Raw genomic sequence first — 21,109 nt, 5'->3', positions numbered from 1 at the left:
TATGTTAAGCTTTTCCCCATGCTGATACTCCTTTAACATTGGACTCTTGAGAAATTTCCCCAATATGACAAATGCTTGAACAATGAGCCCTCAGTAGAACTCCCAATTTACCTTTTTTACCAGACTGTCAGCCATATATCATATACATGCATACACACACACACACACACGCACACGCACACGCACACGCACACGCACACACACACACACACGCACACACACACACACAAATATATCCCCCCCTCAAAAAAAAAGTAGAAACTGGTGAAGTCATCAACAGTCAGCTTTCTTACCTTCAGCAGGGCCCTGGCTATGGCAATCCTTTGTTTCTGCCCACCTGACAGAAATAAACAGTAAAGGCAAGCTTAATAAAAATTCTTAACAAATTTTCTAACGAGACAAGTGACAATTTGAAGGTACCTTCTTCCATTTAACCACAACTGATGGGCAGTACAACAGAAGTTTATTTTTTATACATTCTGTCTTATTAAATAGAAAAAATGAGCAATTACCATAGTCAGTATATACCAAGGATTTGCTTCACAGAAGACATTTTCTAAGTGCATCTGGCATGTTAATCTATAACAATCATTCTTGGAGGCAGACCCTATAATTACTTTCATTTTTTACAGATAAAAACTGAGGCACAACTCAGTTTAGGCATGGTGGCACAAACCTTTAATTCTAGCATTCAGAAGGCAGAGGCAGGTAGATCTCTGCATCTGCATGTTCAAGGCCCGCCTGGTCTACATAGTGAGTTTTGGGCCAGCCAAGGCTGCATAGTGAGATCCTGTCTCAAAAAACAGAACAACAATAAAACAACTATACACACCACAAGAAACCTGAGGCACAGTGTGAAACGTCTCACAGCTGGCAATGGAGCAGGCTTACATCTACACTGATATGAGGGTCTTCACTTCCCGCCTTCACTCACGCATTCCTCCTAACATGATGGTCAGCACGCTGAGGGAATTTCAAACTCCTTAGAAGCAAAGAGAACCAGTGATGCTGGGTGCACATCTCCATGGCTCTGTGTTGGCACACAGCCTTCAGTCCTTCCCTTCCTGTGGTATTCTGCCTCCTTGTCCCACAGAAGTTTCATGTGGACATGAAGCTGGAGGTTACAAACTAGGGAAGCCCCTTTTCTTTAAAGCCCAAATTCCCCTGAAAGCCAGGGAACAGGTGGAGTGTTAAGACGCAGGCTTGAAGCAAGCAATCTGCCTTGCACTTGGCTCTTTCCCTCAAGGACTCCATCTTCCAGCAGCCAGAACTCCCAGAGGCTCACACATCCTTATGTGGATTGTCTAATGAAACCCAATTCTACTTCAGGTGCTAACAGTACTCCTTTCAAGTTGACTATGGATGGAACATCTTCATTTGTGGTGATGCTAGGCAGCATGTCACTTATTCCAGGTGTTCATCATATTCAACAGATGCTGAGGTGCCATACTCACATGGAGCCATTGTGGGATGCAAGGAAACCCCTGCCTGGCCCTCTAAAGTAGTTAGCTGAGTGCCCCAGAGTGGTCTTTGGAGCATCCTGGGATGGGATCTTGGAGCAGCAGCTAATAGCCTCTTGGAATATTATCCTCAACTATCGGGGACTATGGGTGTCCAGCCCCTCGATAGTCCCCTCCCAGGGTCCAGGAAGAATCTACAACCAGCTGATAATTAATCTTTGATGAGAAGAAATGAATCTATGTACACGAAACTCCTTAGTCCATATACTTTATTATTCTGTGTCAGTTACAAGCTTATATTCTGCTCTCATATTTAGCTCATTTTTAGCCTGATTTCTCTCTACACTTGTCTGCGGTCCCCTCTAGGTTCTATCTTAATTCCTTCATCTAGTTCTGCCCCTTCTAGGTTCTCATCCATCTTGTTCCTTCCCATATCATCTTTTCTCCCATCTCCTTCTCTCTCCTCATCTCGTTCTTCCTCAACTTGTTCTTCCCCATCTAGTACTTCCTCATCTGGCTCTTCCTCATCTTCCATCTCATTCCTCTAGCACTCTCTTCTAGCCCTTCAATCTAGTTCTTCGCATCTCAGTTTGTTCCTCTCAAGTTCTTACCGGTCTAGTTCTTCCATTCTCTTTTCTCTTCTCCGACCTCCACGTGCCCTGGAAGTCCTGGTACATATACACTTACAAGCAGTATTCCCTAGCAGTGCAAAGCCAGACATCCAGGGTCAAATGGAGGGGTGATAAGAATCACATAGGGAGGCAAAAACCATTAATTATCATTTGTAACCCCAAAGGAAGTGACCAATGGGGAAATGAATTAACTAAAGGCTGAATTCAGGTAATATCTAAGAAGAGGGCTCTTATGTGTGCAACTATAATCTTAAACATGATTGGTAGAAAATGTTAAGAATCTATAAGTTGCTAGGTCAATGGGAGAAAATAAAACTGTCTTCTTTTTTCCTGTAGCTCCTATCTGTCCAAGCTATCTGCCGTTTTTCTGCAGGGTGGGGGAAAGTATGCTCAGTCGCTAGGCAACCTGTGTATAGCTAGATGCCTCTGGTGATAGTGAAAGGGAGATCTGGAACTGGAGGTGAGGTTTGGGAAAGGAGGAAGTAAGGCTTAATTGGCACATCCGCCAGGCCTTCTCAAACAGGTAGCCTGGATTAAGTCTGTTCTTAGAGAATACAGAGGTATCTCTGATAAAGAATTCTTCTCCATCTGGGCATGGACCTGGCCGGATGCTGCCAATGGTGATAATTCCAGGGAGGCTTGAACTGGGGTTCTGGCTGAGCATAGCTGTCAGTGCAGAAGGTTATCCAAATATTCCTAAAAGTGGTTAGATAAGGAGTTAGAGGTCTATAAAGTTAGTAAGGCTGTAAGAAAGAAGGGTCTGAGCTAAATTGTATAAAGCTATTACTCAACATCCACCTGACCTAGGCGGTGTCTCCTTGTGGAATTTGTCTTAAATCAGGAGACTTGCATGTGGACTCTTATTACTGCTAGTCCTTGAAAGTGGCCAAGGGAGATATCTGATTCCAGAGAAAGCCTTTCCTGAGGCAGTTCTCCAAATACCTGGAATGTGTATGTCCAGAGGGTGATCAGTCCACACTGTTAGTCCTTCTTAGGGAAAAGTCAATTGGGAAAACTATGAAGGTACACATGATTTTCATAGCAGAAGACAGCTGATATATAACAAGCCAAGTAACACCAAAAGCTCCTTGGAATTTGGCTTCCTCTGGAGGAATTCCTTGATTCCTCCAGGTAGTGACTTTGCCATAACCAGCTGAGTTCTTATGATATATTCCTGTGGCCTGCAGCACTCAACACCAACTAATATACTAAAAACCTATCATTAAGTGTCTATTCCTTTCAAACTTCAAAGGCATTTGGGTGCAGTGGTATACACCTATAGTTCTAGTGCTTTGGAGGGTGAGACAGGAAGATTAAACATTCTAAGCCAACCTGGACTATACAGTGAAATTGTGCCTCAAAAAACCAAAAAGACTGAAGGACCTGTAGCATCCTTGACTACAAACTGAAGCATGAGAATCCTGTTAAGATGTAAGAACATGCAGAAATCATTCCAAGGAAACAGGGGGCTTGCTCTGAAAGATGAACCCCACACTATGATGAATCTCCTGTGATGTCCATCCAAAACACCAAAATCATCTCCCTACTAGCTTTTCTTTAAATCATGCAAAAATAATCACCATCTTTTTGTTTAATTTATCCTCTGTGATCTAACTGTGTGGTCTAGCCAGACACCTTAGAGGATGGGAGCTCAGAACCTCTAGCATTTGCACTGAAAAAAAAAAAAAAGTTTGTGTCTAACTAAAAATGTGCTTCCCTTTAGCTCCGCCACAGGTCCTACTTCACATTCTACAGCAAGTTGGAACAAGCTTTCCTTTCCCCAAAAAATGTGGTACCCACAGTGTGCAGTTGTCTGCTGGCCTTGAAGATGTCCCGGGATGGCCAACTCTGCCCCCCAGAGATAAAGTCTTTCAACACGTTTGGGCCCGAAGGCCACATAATGATCACAGTCTTGTCACAAAGCCCTCAAGTGAAGGATGTGCTTTACATTTTTCAAGGGTTCTTTAAGGCAACAAGCACAGGCTAGGAGAGTAGCTCCATGGCAGAATGCTTGCCTACAACGCTGGAGGCCCAGGGCTCCATCTCTGTCGCTACACACACACACACAAAAAAAAAAAAAGAAAGGACATCATATTTGACAGAGATGATACATGGTCCATTAAAGAGTTCCCTCTTTGTCCTTTCTAGAAAATTCATTGGCCCCTGGTACACACTAGAAAATAAGAACACTTTTGTGGCGATATGAATAAAAATGACCCTCACTGGCTCATATATTTGAATGATTCATCACCAGGGAGTGGCACTGTTTGAGGAGGATTAGAAGGATTAAGAGGTGTGGCCTTGTTGGAGGAAGTGTGTCCTTGTTGGAAGAGTGTTGCTGGCGGTAGGCTTTGAGGTTTAAAAAGTTCACACCAGTCCATCCTGCTCTTTCTCTCTCTCTGCCTGCTTTCGATCACGATGTAAAGTTCTCAGCTACTTCCCCAGCACCATGCCTGCCTGCCTGCCTGCCTGCCTGTAGCCATGTTCCCTACCATGATGATAATGGATTGCCTGCCCTCTGAAACTGTAAGTAAGCCCCTAATTAAATGCTTTTTTTAAAAAAATAAAAGCTGCCTTGGTAATGGCATCTCTTCACAGAAATAGAACAGTAACTAAGACAACTTTCATCACTGGGCTTCTTTGGGATATTCCTCTTTTCCTTGGGCAGGTCATCATCTACCACCTAGTCACATCTCCTTTTCTTTAATTCCCTATAGCCTCAGGCTTCAGAGCACACCTCTTCTCAGATGGAAACAGAGGCTTGCTTTCACTGGGTACTACTCAACAGTCCTGAGGAAAGTTCTGGGTAGCTGCTGCAGGCCGCAGGAATATATCATAAGAACTCAGCTGGTTATGGCAAAGTCACTACCTGGAGGGATCAGGGAATTCCTCCAGAGGAAGCCAAATTCCAAGGAGCTTTTGGTGTTACTTGGCTTGTTATATATCAGCTGTCTTCTGCTATGAAAATCATGTGTGCCTTCATAGTTTTCCCAATTGACTTTTCCCTGAGAAGGGCTAACAGTGTGGACTGATCACCCTCTGGACATACACATTCCAGGTATTTGGAGAACAGCCTCAGGAAAGGCTTTCTCTGGAATCAGATTATCTCCCTTAGCCACTTTCAAGAACTACAGGAAACACCACCCAGGTGGGCCCCAACTTCCGAGGACTAACAGTGATAACCACCCACCTGCAAGTCTCCTGACTTAAATTCCACAAGGAGACACCGCCCAGGTGGGCCCCAACTTCCGAGGACTAACAATGATAACAGCCCACATGCAAGTCTCCTGACTTACGGTAAATTCCACAAGGAAACACCACCTAGGAGAGGTAGATGGTAAGTAATAGCTTTACACAATTTAGCTCGGACACTCCCTTTATATACCGGGACTTCCAGGGCACAAGGAGAGAAGAGAGAAGAAGAGTGGAAGAACTAGATGGGTAATAACTTGAGAGGAACAAACTGAGATGGGGAAGAACTAGACTGAAGGGCTAGAAGACAGGACTAGAGGAACGAGATGGAAGATGAGGAAGAGCCAGATGGGGAAGAACAAGATGAGGAAGAGCCAGATGAGAGAAAAGGAGACGGGAGAGGAGCTGATAGGGGAAAGAGCTAGATAGATGAGAACCTAGAAGGGACAGAACTAGATGAAGGAATTAAGATAGAACCTAGAGGGGACAGTAGATAAATATAGAGAGAAATCAGGCAAGAACGGAGCTAGACATGAGAGCAGAATAGAAGCTGTACAGAGAGAGAACTATCACAGAATAATAAAGTGTATGAACTAAGGAGTTTCGTGTACATAGATTCATTTCTTTTCATCAAAGATTAATTATCAGCTGGTTGTAGATTCTTTCTGGACCCTGGGAGAGGACTATCGAGGGGCTGGACCCCCTTAGTCCCCGATAGGTAGCAAGTGAAGGAAACACTTCCTTTCAGAGAGGATGAAAACCTCATCTATAAATGACAGTGCACTGGGAACCATGTGAAGATTTCCTGGAGTGAGTGCTTCTGCTACACAGCAGGGCAGTCAGTTATACACGTGACAGGATGAAGCCAGTAAATAAAATACGAGTACCACGTACCAGATAGGAGGATGCCCTTCTCGCCAACCACAGTGCCGAAGCCCTGAGGGAAGCTCCGGATGAATTCTGCGGCATTGGCCACTTCTGCCGCCCTCTCCACCTCCCGGGCTGTGACCGAGGATGGGTTGTCAGCACCATAGGCAATGTTTTCTGCCACAGAGCAGGAGAACAGGACCGGCTCCTGGAATTGGAAATACAGCAGCACATCTGTCAGAAATTCCAGCCAACTTCAGCAAGGCACCCTGGGTACCAAGGAGTTGAGGACAGGCCTCAGCCAGGAGTGCCACACACTCCCAGAACAGGGCTCCGCCTGGAGGACCTGCTCTTCTACAACCTCACCCAGACAATTTTAAAAGTTCCAGTTTAGGGGCCAGAAAAATGTCCCCGGGGGTAAAGATGCTTGTTGTCGAGCCTGACGACCTGAGTTCAATAAGTTCATCCCTAGAACTCACTCAGTGAAAGAGAACCACATCCCCTAAGCTGTTATCTGACCTCCAAGTGCACACATGGCATGTGTGCACACATATACACAAGACAAACAAATAATGCATTAAAAAAAAAAAGGTACCAGTTCACTGTGAATAAGACCAACCTGATCTGTTGTCTTCACCAACCACACTGTGGGAAGGAGATCCCAAGATGGGTGCCCACAATGGCTGGCCTATGACAACCTTGTCAATATCAGCCCCTCCCTTAGGGCTAGTAAGGCCTGGAAGACTCAAATCCAACTGCCTACCTTCCATTACAGACAAAGGGCCCATGTCCATCCATTGCTCTCTGACAGGCAACCAGACCCCACCACAGCATGCTGACAGAGCCCCGGGAAGCACACCAGCCTCCAGCCTCTCCTCTGCCCTCTTGACGCACACTGCTAAGGTCTAGTCAGTACCCATGGCTACACCATCCATCCATCCTAGTACAGAAGGGGCCCCCCACCAGAGTGCAGAAATTGGAGGTGTGAGTGTGACTACAGGTGCACAATGGTAAGAGGAACTGGCTGTGACAGTTTTGTTGCTCCACGCAGCCTTGAGCAAGCAGCTTCAAGAAAAGGAACCATGCTTGGTTCCCAGGCCCGTGCATGGGAATTGGGAAGGACAGCGAGAGCTTCTGCGACTCTCCTCTCTCTAGACTCTCTACGCTGCAAAGAAGCATCAGTCTCAGCTCTCAATAAAAAGTCAGCACTAGCCGGGTGGTGGTGGTGCACGCCTTAAATCCCAGCACTTGGGAGGCAGAGGCAGGCTGATCTCTGAGTTCAAGGCCAGCCTGGTCTACAGAGTTCCAAGATAGCCAGGAGCCAGGACTGTTACACAGAGAAACCTTGTCTCGAGAAAAAAAGAAAAAAGAAAGAAAAGAAAGGGAAAAGCAGCTTCAACAAAGGGAGATGAAAGGGAAGCCTGTCTTCTTACCTGACTGACTGTCCCAATCTTGGATCTCAGCCAGACGGGGTTTAGTTGACGAATGTCGTGGCCATCAAGACTGACTGTTCCTGTTGAGGGGGCAAGAGGCCACCACAGGTCAGGGCTGATAACCAAAGTGAACACAAAAAGGACCCAGTGGAAAATTCCAGGTATTTCCCCTTTCCCCGTCCCTCCCTTTCTTTCTTTCTTAGATAGGATCTATTCTAGCCTAATTAACTTCAAACTCACTATGTAGCCAAGGATGATCTTGAACTTCTGATCCTCCTTTTCCTACCTGGGATTATAGGAGTGTGCCAAATAGCGATTTGACCCCTCTCCCCCTAATGCTGTACTGGGGATCAAATCCAGATTTTTTACGCATGCTAAACAGCAGTCTACCAATTGATCCACATCCCCAAACCACAGGTAATTTTCAAAGACTAAACATATACTTGGGACTTGGAGTGTGGCTAGTGGTGAAGTATATGCTCAGCATATGCAAGGGCCTGGGTTTCATCCCAACCACTGAAAAAAAAACTTACTTTCCCAGTGTCTACACAGAACCTAAAACCAACAAGGTTAGGACTTTCAGAGCATGAGAGGTCTTCCGGAAGGTCTGAGGCTAGGACTTCCCTAGTGGATGGCAAGCCCAACCAGTCCACCTTCCTGAGTCTGTAGGTTGCTGGAAGCTGGGGTACCTGGTAATGTTGGTGTTCCATGAATCTGATGTCTTATGCAGAGCCCTGATTCCAAAGAGAACTGTGTGAGACAGGGGAGTACACAGCACCCACTGGCTAGCAGTTCAGATGGCAGCCTCCTGACTCTACAGTCTCCTGATCATGCCGGTATCAGAACAGACCATGAAGGCCTGGCTCAGGGTGGAGTTCTGTAAGTGTCTGCAAGTTTAAACTGGAGTCTCTCTTGCCACCTCATCTAAGATTATGCAGGGCATATATACATATATCCTATGAATGAATGAGACAGCATCATACTTGTTTTCTAAATCCAAAAATTAAAGCTCATGCACACATCATCTATTCTAGGCAGGAAAACGGATAAAGATATAAAACAACACACTTTGGCTCTTAAAGGGGGGTATAATCCAATTGAAAACATAGTTGGGTATGGTGGTGCATGCCTTTGATCCCAGCACTTGGGAGAGAGATGCAGGCGGATCTCTGTGAGTTCCAGGCCAGCTAGAGCTACACAATAAGACCCTGTGTCAAGAAAAGAAAAGAAAAGAAAAGAGGAAAGCACAAACCCAAACTGGAAAAGTCTATTAAAAAAATATCTGGGCCGGGGAGATGGCTCGGGAAGTCGAGTGCTTGCCATAGAGGTGAAGACGTGCATTCAATAAAGTGCACGACGGATTACAAAACAAAAAACCATAGTAGATCCAGGCCTTTAACCCCAGCTACTCAGAAAGCAGAGGCAGAAGGATCGCAAGTGTAAAATCAGTCTGCAAAACTTAGTGAGAACCTGTTTCAAAAGAAAAGGTAGCTGGGTAGTGGTGGTGCATGCTCTAATCCCAGCACTCAGAAGCAGGCACAAGCAGATCTCTCTGAGTTCGAGGCCAGCCTGGTCAACAGGAAAAATTCCTCCAGTTCAGGACTCTTTCAGCGGCGTCACCACCACATGGAAGTGGACCCCTGGGCACCAGATTAACTATTCATAAAACGACTAAGGAAGTGGGCGTGGTGGTGCAGGCTTGGAATCCTAGCACCCAGGAGGCAGAGGCAGGAGGACTGCCACAAGTTTAGGTTAGCCTCATCCACATAGTGAGTTCAAGGCCAACCCTGCCTTTAAAAACCCAACCAAAATAAAAACCAACCAAACAAACAAAAAACCAGCCAAGTAACAGTCTGGAGGCAGAAGCATCAGAAGATGACTGCTACCTCAGCACATGGCAGAGCAGTGTTCCAGGGTGGGTATGGGACACTCCACAGCACCCTTGGCTGCTGGCACTAGGAGGCATTTACTGGGTACTGCTGGGCACAGTCTTGCTGACTGTGCTGGCTAGTCTAACGTCAATTTGACACAAGCTAGAGTTATCTGAAAGGAACCTCAATTGAGAAAAGCCCTCCAGAACATGTAGCTGTAAGGCATTTTCTTATTTAGTGACTGATGGGGGAGGGACTAGCCCACTGTGGGTGGTGCCATCCCCAGGCTGGTAGTCCTGTGGTTCTATAAGAAAGCAGGCTGAGCAAGCCATGAGGAACAATCCAGTAAGCAGCACTCCTCCACGGTCTCTGGATCAGCTCCTGCCTCCAGGTTCCTGCCCTGTTTGAGCTCCTGTCCTGACTTCCTTCAGGGATGAACAGCAATGCTGAAGTGTAAGCCAAATAAACCCTTTTCATCCCAACTTGCTTTTTGGTCATGGTGTTTTGTTGCAGCAATGGAAACACTAAGACACTACCTACATCCAACAGTAGGAATGTAGGGAAGTGTTAAGTGGAATCTAGAGCACTACACCACAAGTCTCCTCCAGGTGTGACCTCTCCTGGGCATGGGGTGGGAGCAGGCAACAGGAGAGTACACAAACAGCTCAGGGATGCCTCAGCCCACAGTACCATTAGTCACCTACCAGAAACAGGGTCATACAGCCGCAGCAGGAGTGAGACCACTGTTGATTTTCCAGAACCACTAGGGCCAACCAGCGCTGTGACAGATCCAGATGGGATGGAAAGACTGAAATCCTGGAACACGGACATTTCCGGGCGAGCAGGGTACGTGAAGTGCACATTTCTGAACTCCAGGGCACCCTGGAAGCCTTTCTCGTCTAACACAGTCCCCTCTGAAACACAAGAGAATACAGAAAGCTAAAGCAGAAATGGAGCTCATGGCAGACCGTAGCTCCTGTGCCTGTCTGAAGTGAACAGAAATAGATGTCCTTTCCCAACGCAGTTCACCCTGGAGGAGCAGGCCTGTGCGCTGGGCTTGCCATGCATAGGACAACGTGCATACAGTATTGTGCACCACCTTTTCTTAGGAGGATTGTAGGCCTGTACACAATAGCCTGCTCAAGTTAAGTGCCATGTGAAGACCCACCCTTGGGGCAGTCTGGTTTCCACTCAGTGGCTTTTCTCAGTGCCATTACACTCAAGTAGCTCCTCTGCAGAGCTCTTCATCTACCCCAAACAAGCATTTTGAAAGCGCAATGATAGGGGTTGCATGATAGCCATGAGGCTAAGGGTCAAAGGTTTACTTAGCCCCAGTGTGACCCTGGCCTGATATGGAGGACACATCTCACTTATCACTGGATTGGCCTGATAGGGAGTGAGTACACATCTCACTTATCACGACTTCATGTGGACTTCATTATCATACTGGACAATACCAACATCCAACTCACTGCACGGCAGACACCTAGCAACATGCGGGTATCCCTGAGGGCTGAGTGTTGCTACTTATGGCCACTCTCCTCCCACATCTCCTCCAGGTGGTCTAGGCCCATGGCTCAAAGGAAGTAGATGACAAGGAAGGAGGAGGTGGTCCTTGACACTTAGTACCAGCATTCCCAAATGCCAAGAAATGTAAAGCCTTTTATTCATCTTCCTCCTCCCTCTTCCTGTAACCTCTTGCAAATGTCAGAATCACTAAGGAAGATTCTAGAAAGCCACCTGGGTGTTCCTATTGACACCAGGCCTGCTTGCTGCTGTCCTGATCTTCGTGGTAAAGACTGGCTGCAGGGGCATGAGAAACATGTCATGTCATCAGCCCCACATTTCCAGAACATTCCCTGAAGTGTACCCACCAGTGTCCCAAGGGAATCCTGACCTTCTTCTCCCTGCTCTGAGGCAGAGGCCACCTCCTGGCAGTGGCCCATTCTCTGAGGACGGCAGAATACTGGTCTAACTGTTCAAAGTTTGCTTTTTAAAACCCCAGCAAAGACCATCCCCCCACCCCCCTCGCTCAGACCCACCATTAAAAGGCAGTTGTGGCTGTCTCTCCAGAAGCTCCCAGAGCCGCCCACCAGCACCCAGGCCTTTCATCAGCTCGGAGTAGAAGGAACTTAGACCTGAGGACAGGAAGAGTCTATCGTTAGCTGACAAGAAAGGCCACAGGCTCCTCCTGTCCTGGGGAGTCCTGGCAGTTGCTGCTCTCCACATGGAATCTGCTACCTTCACTACAGGAGCTGAGGCTGCTAGCTGCTCCACCCACCCACCTTTTACCCTCGCCTCCTACAGTTCCTCTTTCTCAGGTTTCACAGATTGCTAGTAAAAAAGGGAAACTTTATGTGACCACACTGGTCACCAGTGAGAAGTCATAGTCCTGCAAGAAAAGCAACCTCCTCAGACAGCACAGCAAGTGCCTCAGGGGAACCGACCCCACCCCCTACCCCCCTCACCCCACCTCCGTGAACTGAAATTCCTAGACAAAGACTCTACAAGGGCTATTAAGGCAGGAGAGACAGAAGAATCTGAAATGTGCATTAATAAGTGAAAGACACCAGCCAGGAAAGGCTGCATGCTTTACTGATTCCAACCCCATGATGCTTGAAAACTTCAAAGCTGTACAGAGAGTAAAAAATGATCTGTGGATGCCAGGGGCAGAAAATTAACAGGAGAAGTGGAAATACACAGGGCAGCAACGGCAACTCCTTTGTGATTTTACAATGGTGAATCCAGGACAATACACATTTGTCCAATCCACACAATATGTGTATATGTGTGTGTGTGTGTATGTGTATGTATACATATATATGTATATATATGTGTGTGTGTGTATGTATACATATGTGATATATATATCATATATGTATCACCAAGAACTAAGCCCAATGTTAGCTTTGATAACAACAATGTGTCAATGTAGACTCAGCAACTGTGTAACAAATGGACCACTCTGGTGAAGAGAATGACTATCCTGAAACTGGGGGGGTGGGGGGGGGGAGGCAATCTCTGTAACTGCAACAGTGTTGCTTTTTTTTTTTTTTTTTTTTTTTTGGTTTTTCGAGACAGGGTTTCTCTGTGTAGCTTTTTGTGCCTTTCCTGGGACTCACTTGGTAGCCCAGGCTGGCCTTGAACTCACAGAGATCCGCCTGGCTCTGCCTCCCGAGTGCTAGGATTAAAGGCCTGCGCCACCACCGCCCGGCATAACAGTGTTGCTTTTTAAAAAGAATTCTACGGCCTCTGTGAGTTCCCGGCCAGTCTGGTCCACATACCAAGTTCTAGGATAGCAAAGACTACATAGAGACTTTGTCTCAAATAAATAAACAAATAAATAAAATCCAAAGCTCAGTAAGGTGGCCAACATTTATAATCCAAGTACTCATGAGACTGAGGCAGGAAGACAGATTTCAAAGCCAGCCTGTGCTATACAGTAAGATACTCAAAAAAAAAAAAAAAAACCTAAATATTTATTTAAATATTTACATATGCCAATGTACAAATGTCAGCTGTTCTCAGAGAACCCTTTCCTTGTAGTGAACAGCAGTGAATACAGAGATTCAGCCAGGATGCTAAACATCGGTGAGAGACTCAGTTGAGAGCTCGGGCCTACACAGGGCATTTACATCACCCCCTCTAAGGTTAAGGAACATCTGCCAAGGGAAGGGCCAAAAGCACGTGAGAGCAAGGAGACAGGAAGGAGGGCTCTGAAATGCCATCTTCCAGGCACGACACGTCACAGCAATCGTGAACTCACAGCGGCTGTGGTTGGTCAGACGCCAGGCCTGAATGAGTCTGGCCCTGCAATGGACAAGAAAGGGTCCTACAGGGTCCCACCACTCACTGCTGAACTTCTGGCTGCCCACAGACTCTGGGAAGGAGGGCGTCACTGTCTCCAGCTGTTACCCACCGATGAGCCTACCAAGCTCAAACCCAGTTCTCAACCCAGAGTCACACTGTCGGTCCAGGTTAAACCCCGTGGGACACAAAACAGAACAAAAATTCATGAGCGTGGGGGAGAGATTTGTAGAGACGATAGGAGGAGGAGAATGGGAGCTGGGGAAATACAGGGGACTAGGTACATGGCATGCATGAAACTGTCAAAGAACAAAATTAAAAAGACAAAAATGACAAAAATTTATTACTAATTCTGAGGAAGGAGAGACTAAATATGGAGAGTTTAAGGCTCAGGGCAGCAAAATGTGTGAGGTGCAAGTCTCACTAAGCAGGCTCAGGGTCTCCATCCACTCCCACCAGCCACTCTCCTCTCCCCTGATTACTGGGAGACACACTCCATAACAGGGGGCTGGAAAACACAGCTTCCCCATGGTCCTGAGCTGTGGAAGGACACAAGAGCCCCGACCCAACCCAGAACCCGCTCACCCACTCCCAGAACTTCATTTTTGCTAAGGGAATGGCACACTGAGAACGGCCGTCCAGTGGGCCCGGTTTTCAATGTGCATGCTCAACGCCTGTTCATATGATATACCTCCGATGCTCAATCCAACCCAGAAAGCGTACATGAGGAAGGAAGAGAGCTCGCCCACTGTCATATGGGCGCTGCCCATCAGCAGGCCACCCTTGTACAGGACAGACAGCACAATCAGGTTTCCTGAGAGCCCAGCCTACAGGGGGAAGAAAACAAAGGTCAGTACGACCAAAGGCCTCTTGGGACACAAAAGTATATAAACTAAGCCTTTTAATATATAACATTTCTCACAAAAAAGGTTTGAAATACACAGTGAAGAAAATACTTGCATCCCCACCTCAAAAGCTTAGACGCTATTGCCCCTCAGGCTGTTTCCCCCAACCTACTCAGCTTGTAAAAGGTGAGAGTAACAACCAGGCCTGCTGTGTTCACAGCTCTGAGGAGATGGCCTCCACATGGACCTGTTGTCCTGCTCTAAGCTCTGCTCTCCACTCTGGGAGCTTTGGGTCCCTACAGAGGCCTTCTGGGAGCTGCTGCCTCTCAGTCCATTAAACAGCCTCGGAGAGGTTCTTTCCAGTTTAGATGGAAATGTTTCAATTATCTTTTTTTTCTGGTTTTTGTTTGTGTTTGACAGTCTCGCTATGCAGCCCTGGCTGACCCAGCCCTCACTATGTAGACCAGGCTGGCCTCAAACCTACAACAATCTGCCTGTCTCAGCCTCCTGAGTATGCCCAGCCCATATGGTGGTTTTCTATTCAGGGCGTCTTGATACTTTGTGATCAGTTTCTTATACTTTCTTCTAGAATGTATTGAAGATATATAATTCTCAACAGGAGTAGCCAAATGAGATTACAACTGAAGGACCCAGAAGCCTGTGAAAACATGTTGTGGCACAGTCCTAAGGTCCACACGGCACAGCTACTCAATGCCAGTGGTTCTCAAAGCTGCCTGGCCACATACGGGGGATGAGCACCAGATTTCTTTCTTTTTTTTTTTTTTTTTAAATGCGTAGCCCAGGCTGGCCTCGAACTTGTGATCCTCCTACCTCCGCCTACTTCAGCAATTCCTACCGGCATGCGCCACTACAACCGGCCACTACTTTTCTCTGATTCCACTTTTTTGTTCTCCTCTTCTTCCTTTAAAATAGCTTAAAGTCCAAGTCATTCTTAGGGCTGAAATAAAATCACTTCTACCATAAGTCAAACAGTGAAGGGGAAGATGAATAGGAATCTCACTTACACAACTTAAGTAAAACAGCTCTCTGAACAGATGAAGACAGGTTTCTTCCATATCCCAGAATCTAAACAATATTTATATGTATAATTCAGCTAATATTTGGCTTAAAAGGGCTTATTGGGAAATGTTATCACTTATACTATTTTCTACAGAGAAAATATTTTCCAGTTTCAAATAACTCTGGACTTTGGAATTATAACCTGTTTTTATGTTAAAAAAAAAAACATTTAAGTGGAAATGCTGAAGGACCACTGAACTCAATGTTGTATTTACATATCTATATCTGTATAAAATAATGATTATAAATGTTTCTTTAAAAAGGAAAAAAGAAAAAAGAGAAGAATCACTTCTACTGTCAAGAGCCACAGAATGAAAATCTCTTGCACTCTCACTGCCCACAACGATCTACTTACTGCTCCGAAGAAGCCAGCCCGTGCCAAGGCCTCCTTCCGTGCTAGCTGCAGCAACTGGTCCACATGGCTGGTGTACTTCTCCACTTCCATCGTCTCCTTCCCGAAAGCTCGGATGGTTCTTATGTTTCCAATGCGCTCCTCGGCTAGCTAAGAGGATTCAAACACATAGCACGGGGCTGGAAAGAGGGCTTCACAGTTAAGAATACTTGGTGCTCTTGCAGAGGATGTAGGTTTGATTCCCAGCACCCACGTGGTGGTTCACAACCATCCGTAACTCCAGTTCTAGAAGACCTGATGCCTTCTTACTACCATAGGCACATGTGGTGCACAGACATACATGCAGGCAAAATGTTCACACATAAACACACACACACACACACACACACACACACACACACACACACACTCACGGCGAAGGGAAGAGTGTCACATGGCCATCGACAGCAAAATTAAAAAGGAAGGCTGTATGTGGAGCACAGCCAAGCAAGGTCACATAGCTGAGTGCAAGAATCCCTCTTGCTGTCAGAAAATATGAACTGCAGGGCGGGAGAGATGCCGCAGGTGGTTACAAGTCCTTACTGTTCTTGCTGAGGAACTGAGTCTGGGCACATTAACCTCAGTGAGTAGCTTACAAGTGCCTGCAACCCCAGCTTCAGGGAGTGAAATGCCCTCTTCTGGCTTCAGAGTGTATGTGTGTGTATGCATGTGCACACACACATAGACACAGCACAGACACAGATACACACACAGTGCCCACACACTTTAGAAAGACAGACAGACAGAGAGGCAATAGGGCAGCAGAAGGAAAGACAGGTGGAAAGACTAAACTACAAAACATTAATGACACTAACTCTGAATTATCAAAAAATTTTGGATTATCTGGAATTGTAGATAAATAGTATTATCTATGTTTATGTTGTTTAGTATTTTCATATTTCCAATTATAAAAAAAGCACGCTTTTTGAAACATGAAAATACAAGTATTTGGGGGTTTTAAAAGATAGTGCTGGGCTGGAGAGATAGCTTGGTTGTTGAAAGTATGTAATGTTATTCTAGAGGACCTGAGTTTGATTTAGCACCCACATCAGGTACCATACAAAGGTCTGTAACTCCAGCTCCAGGGGATCTAATGCCCTCTTCTGGCCTCTGAGAGTAATTGTATTTATGTATACATACATACATACATACATATAAAACTAAAAATAAAATAAATCTTTTTTTTAAAACAAAACAAAACAACAGTGTTACTCAGTCTGCTTTATTAGTTAATGAAGGACATAGTGCCAGTTAGATATTTTTCCCAAAGTATATTAGTTTCTATTTTTATTTTTGTCTTTTAAGAAAAGGTCTAGAGAAAGGGAGCCTAGGCTAGTCTCAAACTCATGATCCTCCTGTCTCAGGCTCCATAATGCTGGGCTTACAGCTATGTCCCACCATAGCTGGTCATATTAGCTTTTTCTGTCCTTTCAGGAGCAGTGATAGAAAACAGTGAGAAGTTGATATAAGCAAGGTATGGAGGCTCACAACTGTAATCCTAGCACTTGGGAAACTGAGGCAAGAGAATTACCATGAATCTGAGGCCAGCCTTGGCTATACAATGAATTCCAGGCCAGCCTGGGCTACATAGCAAATTGGACATACTCTGGGGTAGGTAGCAAGCCAGGAGGAGAGCCAGGAGTAGAGCATTCCACATCTGTATTTCACTGAGGTCTACTGGGAGAAAAGGAAGGCATTCTGTTTCTTTCCCTGGTGCTGGTGCTGGAAAGGAACACACCTTGCACACCATTCATTCTGCCTGTTGCTCTGAGCCCCACACCTAGACAACGCACACATGGGAGGTCAGTACCTGTGTGGCTTGTGCCAAAGAGTCCTGTGTGGCTTTGGACAGTTTCCGTAGATATCGTCCATAAATCACGGCGAGGATAGAGATTGGAGGTACCACACTCAGAACAAAGGTGGCCAGATTGGGTGACACAAAAAACTGTCAAGAACGAAAGTCAAGAGTATGTATTCCTTGAAGTGGCAAGGCATCCTCAGACCTATAGTGTGTAGGTGGGAAGACACTGTCTCCAAGCCATGCCTCCTGTTTGGGTTGGATTTTCCTGGCATCTTTAACTCTTACAAAACCCAGCGTCAAAGCTGGCACAGGCTTTTAAGTCCCAGCACTCATGAGGAGGCAGAGGCAAGTGATCTCTATGATTAGAGGCTAGCCTTGTCTACATAGTGAGTTTTAGGCCAACCAGGTCTACATAGTGAGACCCTGCCTCAAAATCAAAACCACCACAAAAACTCAAGGTGTGCATACTACCAAGGAGAACTGTGTCCGTGACAGCTGTAGGAAAGATGTGAACAGCATATCCTCTGGACAGTTCTAACATGCTCTAATATGCCAGCCCACATCTTCAACAGCAGAGAGAGGGGCAGGATGGAATGAGGGTTCAGCAGAGAGGCCTATTCTGCTCTGCACTGGTCAAACCACATCATGAGTTCAAACTCGGCCATAATCACCCTAAGGCCATGACTGTCCAGAATTGTTCCCACCTAGATCAACAAGTTAGAAAAGTCACCAAAACACTCACCACACTGCAGAACTGGGAAATTTACTTAGGCCAGCAGGGCTGGTTGGAACACAAACACGATACCTGGAGAGTGAGTCTGAGCCACCAGAGATGAGCGAGACAGGTATGGAACACAGACTACCTTGCAGGGGCACAGACAATGAGGTCTCCACCCCTTAAACTGACACTCGGTTCCCAAAGGGGCTCTCTGGCCTGACTTTCTTGGCTGTCTTCACACCCTGGTCTTACACATCTCCAGGAAAAACCATTCTCCAGATTAACACTCACTCAAGAGAGATATAGGCCAGGCTAGGAGAGAAAATCCCCACGTCCCCACAGTCTGGGGCAATGTTCTTGCTTCTATATGCTTACAAAATGACAAGAACATCTCAAGGCCCTCATGCTCAAAAGCCCTGTCCCCGAGAGCCCTGACAGAAAGCACCAAGAGGAACACGCTGACATACCATCATGCCAACACCAACCGAAGCCTGGGCCCCAGCCCTCAGTCCATCAGAGAGGTTTTCTGTCACTGAGCGCCCCAGGAGTGCAGTATCTGAGGAGAGGCGGTTAATCAATTCTCCTGTGCGGGTCTTATCAAAGAAAGCAACCTCTTGCCTTAGGATAGAGGAGAACAGTGAGGTGCGCAGCCTGTTCACAATGCTCTGACCTGCAAAGCAAACAGAGCAGCTAACAGTGAATGCAGCCACCTGCCACTCATGGGGCAGCCATATAAAAACAACCCGTGTCTACAGCCCGTTGCCAAAGCCAGTTTGTAGAGTAAGCACGTCAGCTCAGTGGATCCTGGCATGGCATGGACTCACGCAGGCCAGCATGTTCACTTCCTGTTAGTAACTACAGACTGCGGGTACAAGGAGAGTCGAGATCGTGATAAAGGCAACATGGGCTGGCAAGATGACTCGGCAGATAAAGGTGCTTGCCATGCACACCTGACGACCTGAGTCATCAGCTGCAACCCTCAAACCCATATAGAGGTAGGAGAGAACTGACTCCAGAACGTTTTCCTCTGACCTCACCATATGTGCACGCATGTCTGCACATGTATGTAAATACACCATAACAGCAATAAAAATACATTTTAATTTTAAAAAAAGGTAAAATGTTCCTTGATGTGTGAGGAGCATCACAGACCCAGGAGGCTAATCTGTTGGTGACTGGCTGCCCTTACATGAATTGCACTTTGCGAGGCCAGGAATGGGTCAGTCACCTAGAGCCCATCTTACTAGCCTCATAGTCATGGAATGCAGTCCTGGGCTGCTGTGGGATGGTCTGTATGTCAAATGTGTTGTTGATTGGTCAATAAATAAATCACTGATTGGTCAGTGGCCAGGCAGGAAGTATAGGCGGGACTAACAGAGAGGAGAATGGAGAGAACAGGAAGCTGGGTGAGAGAGACACTGCCAGCCGCTCAGGACAAGGAAGATGTAAAGTACCGGTAAGCCACAAGCCACGTGGCAAGGTATAGATTAATGGAAATGGATTAATTTAAGCTGTAAGAACAGTTAGCAAGAAGCCTGCCATGGCCATACAGTTTGTAACCAATATAAGCTTCTGTATTTACTTGGTCGGGTCTGAGTGGCTGTGGGACTGGCGGGTGAGAGAGATTTGTCCTGACTGTGGGCCAGGCAGGAAAACTCTAGCTACACTGGGCTGCCAGCACTGGGGCGGCTGGCTCCCTGCCTGCTAAACAGACCTTTCTAAAGACATGACACTCAGGTTCCCATCCCAGTAGCTACACAGCATGAGCAGACAGGTCTTGCTTTTACTACCTGCTCGACCCTGACCACACAAAAGTAGAGAATATACTGGATGATCATAATGTCATCTTGATGGGATGTGGGACCTATCCCCAAGGAATGCAATATCAGGAAGAGACTGGGGCCTGGAGCAGTGGCACTCGAAGCCCTGATATTACCCCAGGTCCTTCGTCATCTTTGAGATGACCCCCACCTAATGACACTGACCTGAAGACTGCATGAGGTAGACACGAATGGCGTTCGCAGCAGCACCACACAGGAACACACAAGTGAGGCCAGCACAGAGGTGAGTCAGGCTGTCGACATAGTCCCCGCTTGGGTTGGTGTAAATAACATCAATGATCTTCCCCAGGAAGAAAGGGGCAGACATGGTGATGACACTGGACACAGCGAGAAACCCAACAGCAGCTGGAAGACAGGAGCAACATTCCCAACTCACACCACAGCACAGGGCAGGTGCCCAGCACAAAGGGTCTCAGACCTACAGTAGCCTCAGTGGCTGGGCTTTCTCCTCCTTCATCAATGGGCCTGACTCAAGGAAGGACCAGATGGCTTCAGGTTAAGAACAAGAAGCATGGCTGTGAGGGGATGTGTGTGCCCAGCAAGACAAGAGGATGTTATGGTTTGTGCATTCCTTCCTTGCTAGGAGAACCTGAGGCTAACCATGGACATCTGACTGGCCTCCCTCCTGTCTGCTGGTCTTGGTACTCATTTCAGATCCTGCTTCTCGTGCATTTCTGCTACATGCTGTTACTCCTTGGCATATAACTACAACTTAGCTGGATGGTCAAACTATCCAGGGAAACTTTATCTTTTGTATGTATGAGGGAGGGGATGCTTTTTTGAGACAAGGTCTAACTCTGTAGTCCAGCCTAACTTCAAACTCACAATGTAGCCCGGGTTAGCTTTGAACTTTTTGTGACATATCTTAGCTTCTTGAGTGATGAGATTATAGGTATACACCATTGTGCCTGGCTTAATGTTCTCGACTGTGCTTTGTATTTCAAAGCTCTCTACATACGCTTTGGAGAACAGTTCCTGGGATCCACTCTGAATGTAGCATGTCCCTTCTTAGTATTACTTCTCTGGGGAACACATGAAATGACAGTAATCAGGAAATTAATTGTCCATGTAACTAAACAACAGGTAAGAGGGACAGAGGCTTATCAAGAAGTTCTAGAGCCGGGCGGTGGTGGCGCACGCCTTTAATCCCAGCACTCGGGAGGCAGAGCCA

General features: G+C 46.5%; 1 protein-coding gene across 1 annotated transcript in view; it reads right to left on the bottom strand.

Moving 5' to 3' along the window:
- The window catches only part of Abcb10 (ATP binding cassette subfamily B member 10), a 36,856-nt gene that overhangs the window by 3,268 nt on the left and 12,479 nt on the right, over nt 1–21,109 (bottom strand). The window contains exons 2-11 of the mRNA XM_059263838.1: nt 20,083–20,283; nt 18,565–18,767; nt 17,389–17,523; nt 15,543–15,689; nt 13,954–14,089; nt 11,498–11,593; nt 10,160–10,369; nt 7,585–7,664; nt 6,179–6,359; nt 294–337 (exon numbers count right to left, since the gene is read on the bottom strand). Coding sequence (XP_059119821.1) covers nt 294–337; nt 6,179–6,359; nt 7,585–7,664; nt 10,160–10,369; nt 11,498–11,593; nt 13,954–14,089; nt 15,543–15,689; nt 17,389–17,523; nt 18,565–18,767; nt 20,083–20,283 — 1,433 coding nt within the window. The remainder of the gene's footprint in view (nt 1–293; nt 338–6,178; nt 6,360–7,584; nt 7,665–10,159; nt 10,370–11,497; nt 11,594–13,953; nt 14,090–15,542; nt 15,690–17,388; nt 17,524–18,564; nt 18,768–20,082; nt 20,284–21,109) is intronic.

This window comes from Peromyscus eremicus, chromosome 5 (genome assembly GCF_949786415.1).
Source record: "Peromyscus eremicus chromosome 5, PerEre_H2_v1, whole genome shotgun sequence".
Lineage (NCBI taxonomy): Eukaryota > Metazoa > Chordata > Mammalia > Rodentia > Cricetidae > Peromyscus > Peromyscus eremicus.
The sequence above is the reverse complement of the archived record's forward strand: the minus strand, read 5'-3'. Positions and strand labels throughout refer to the sequence as shown.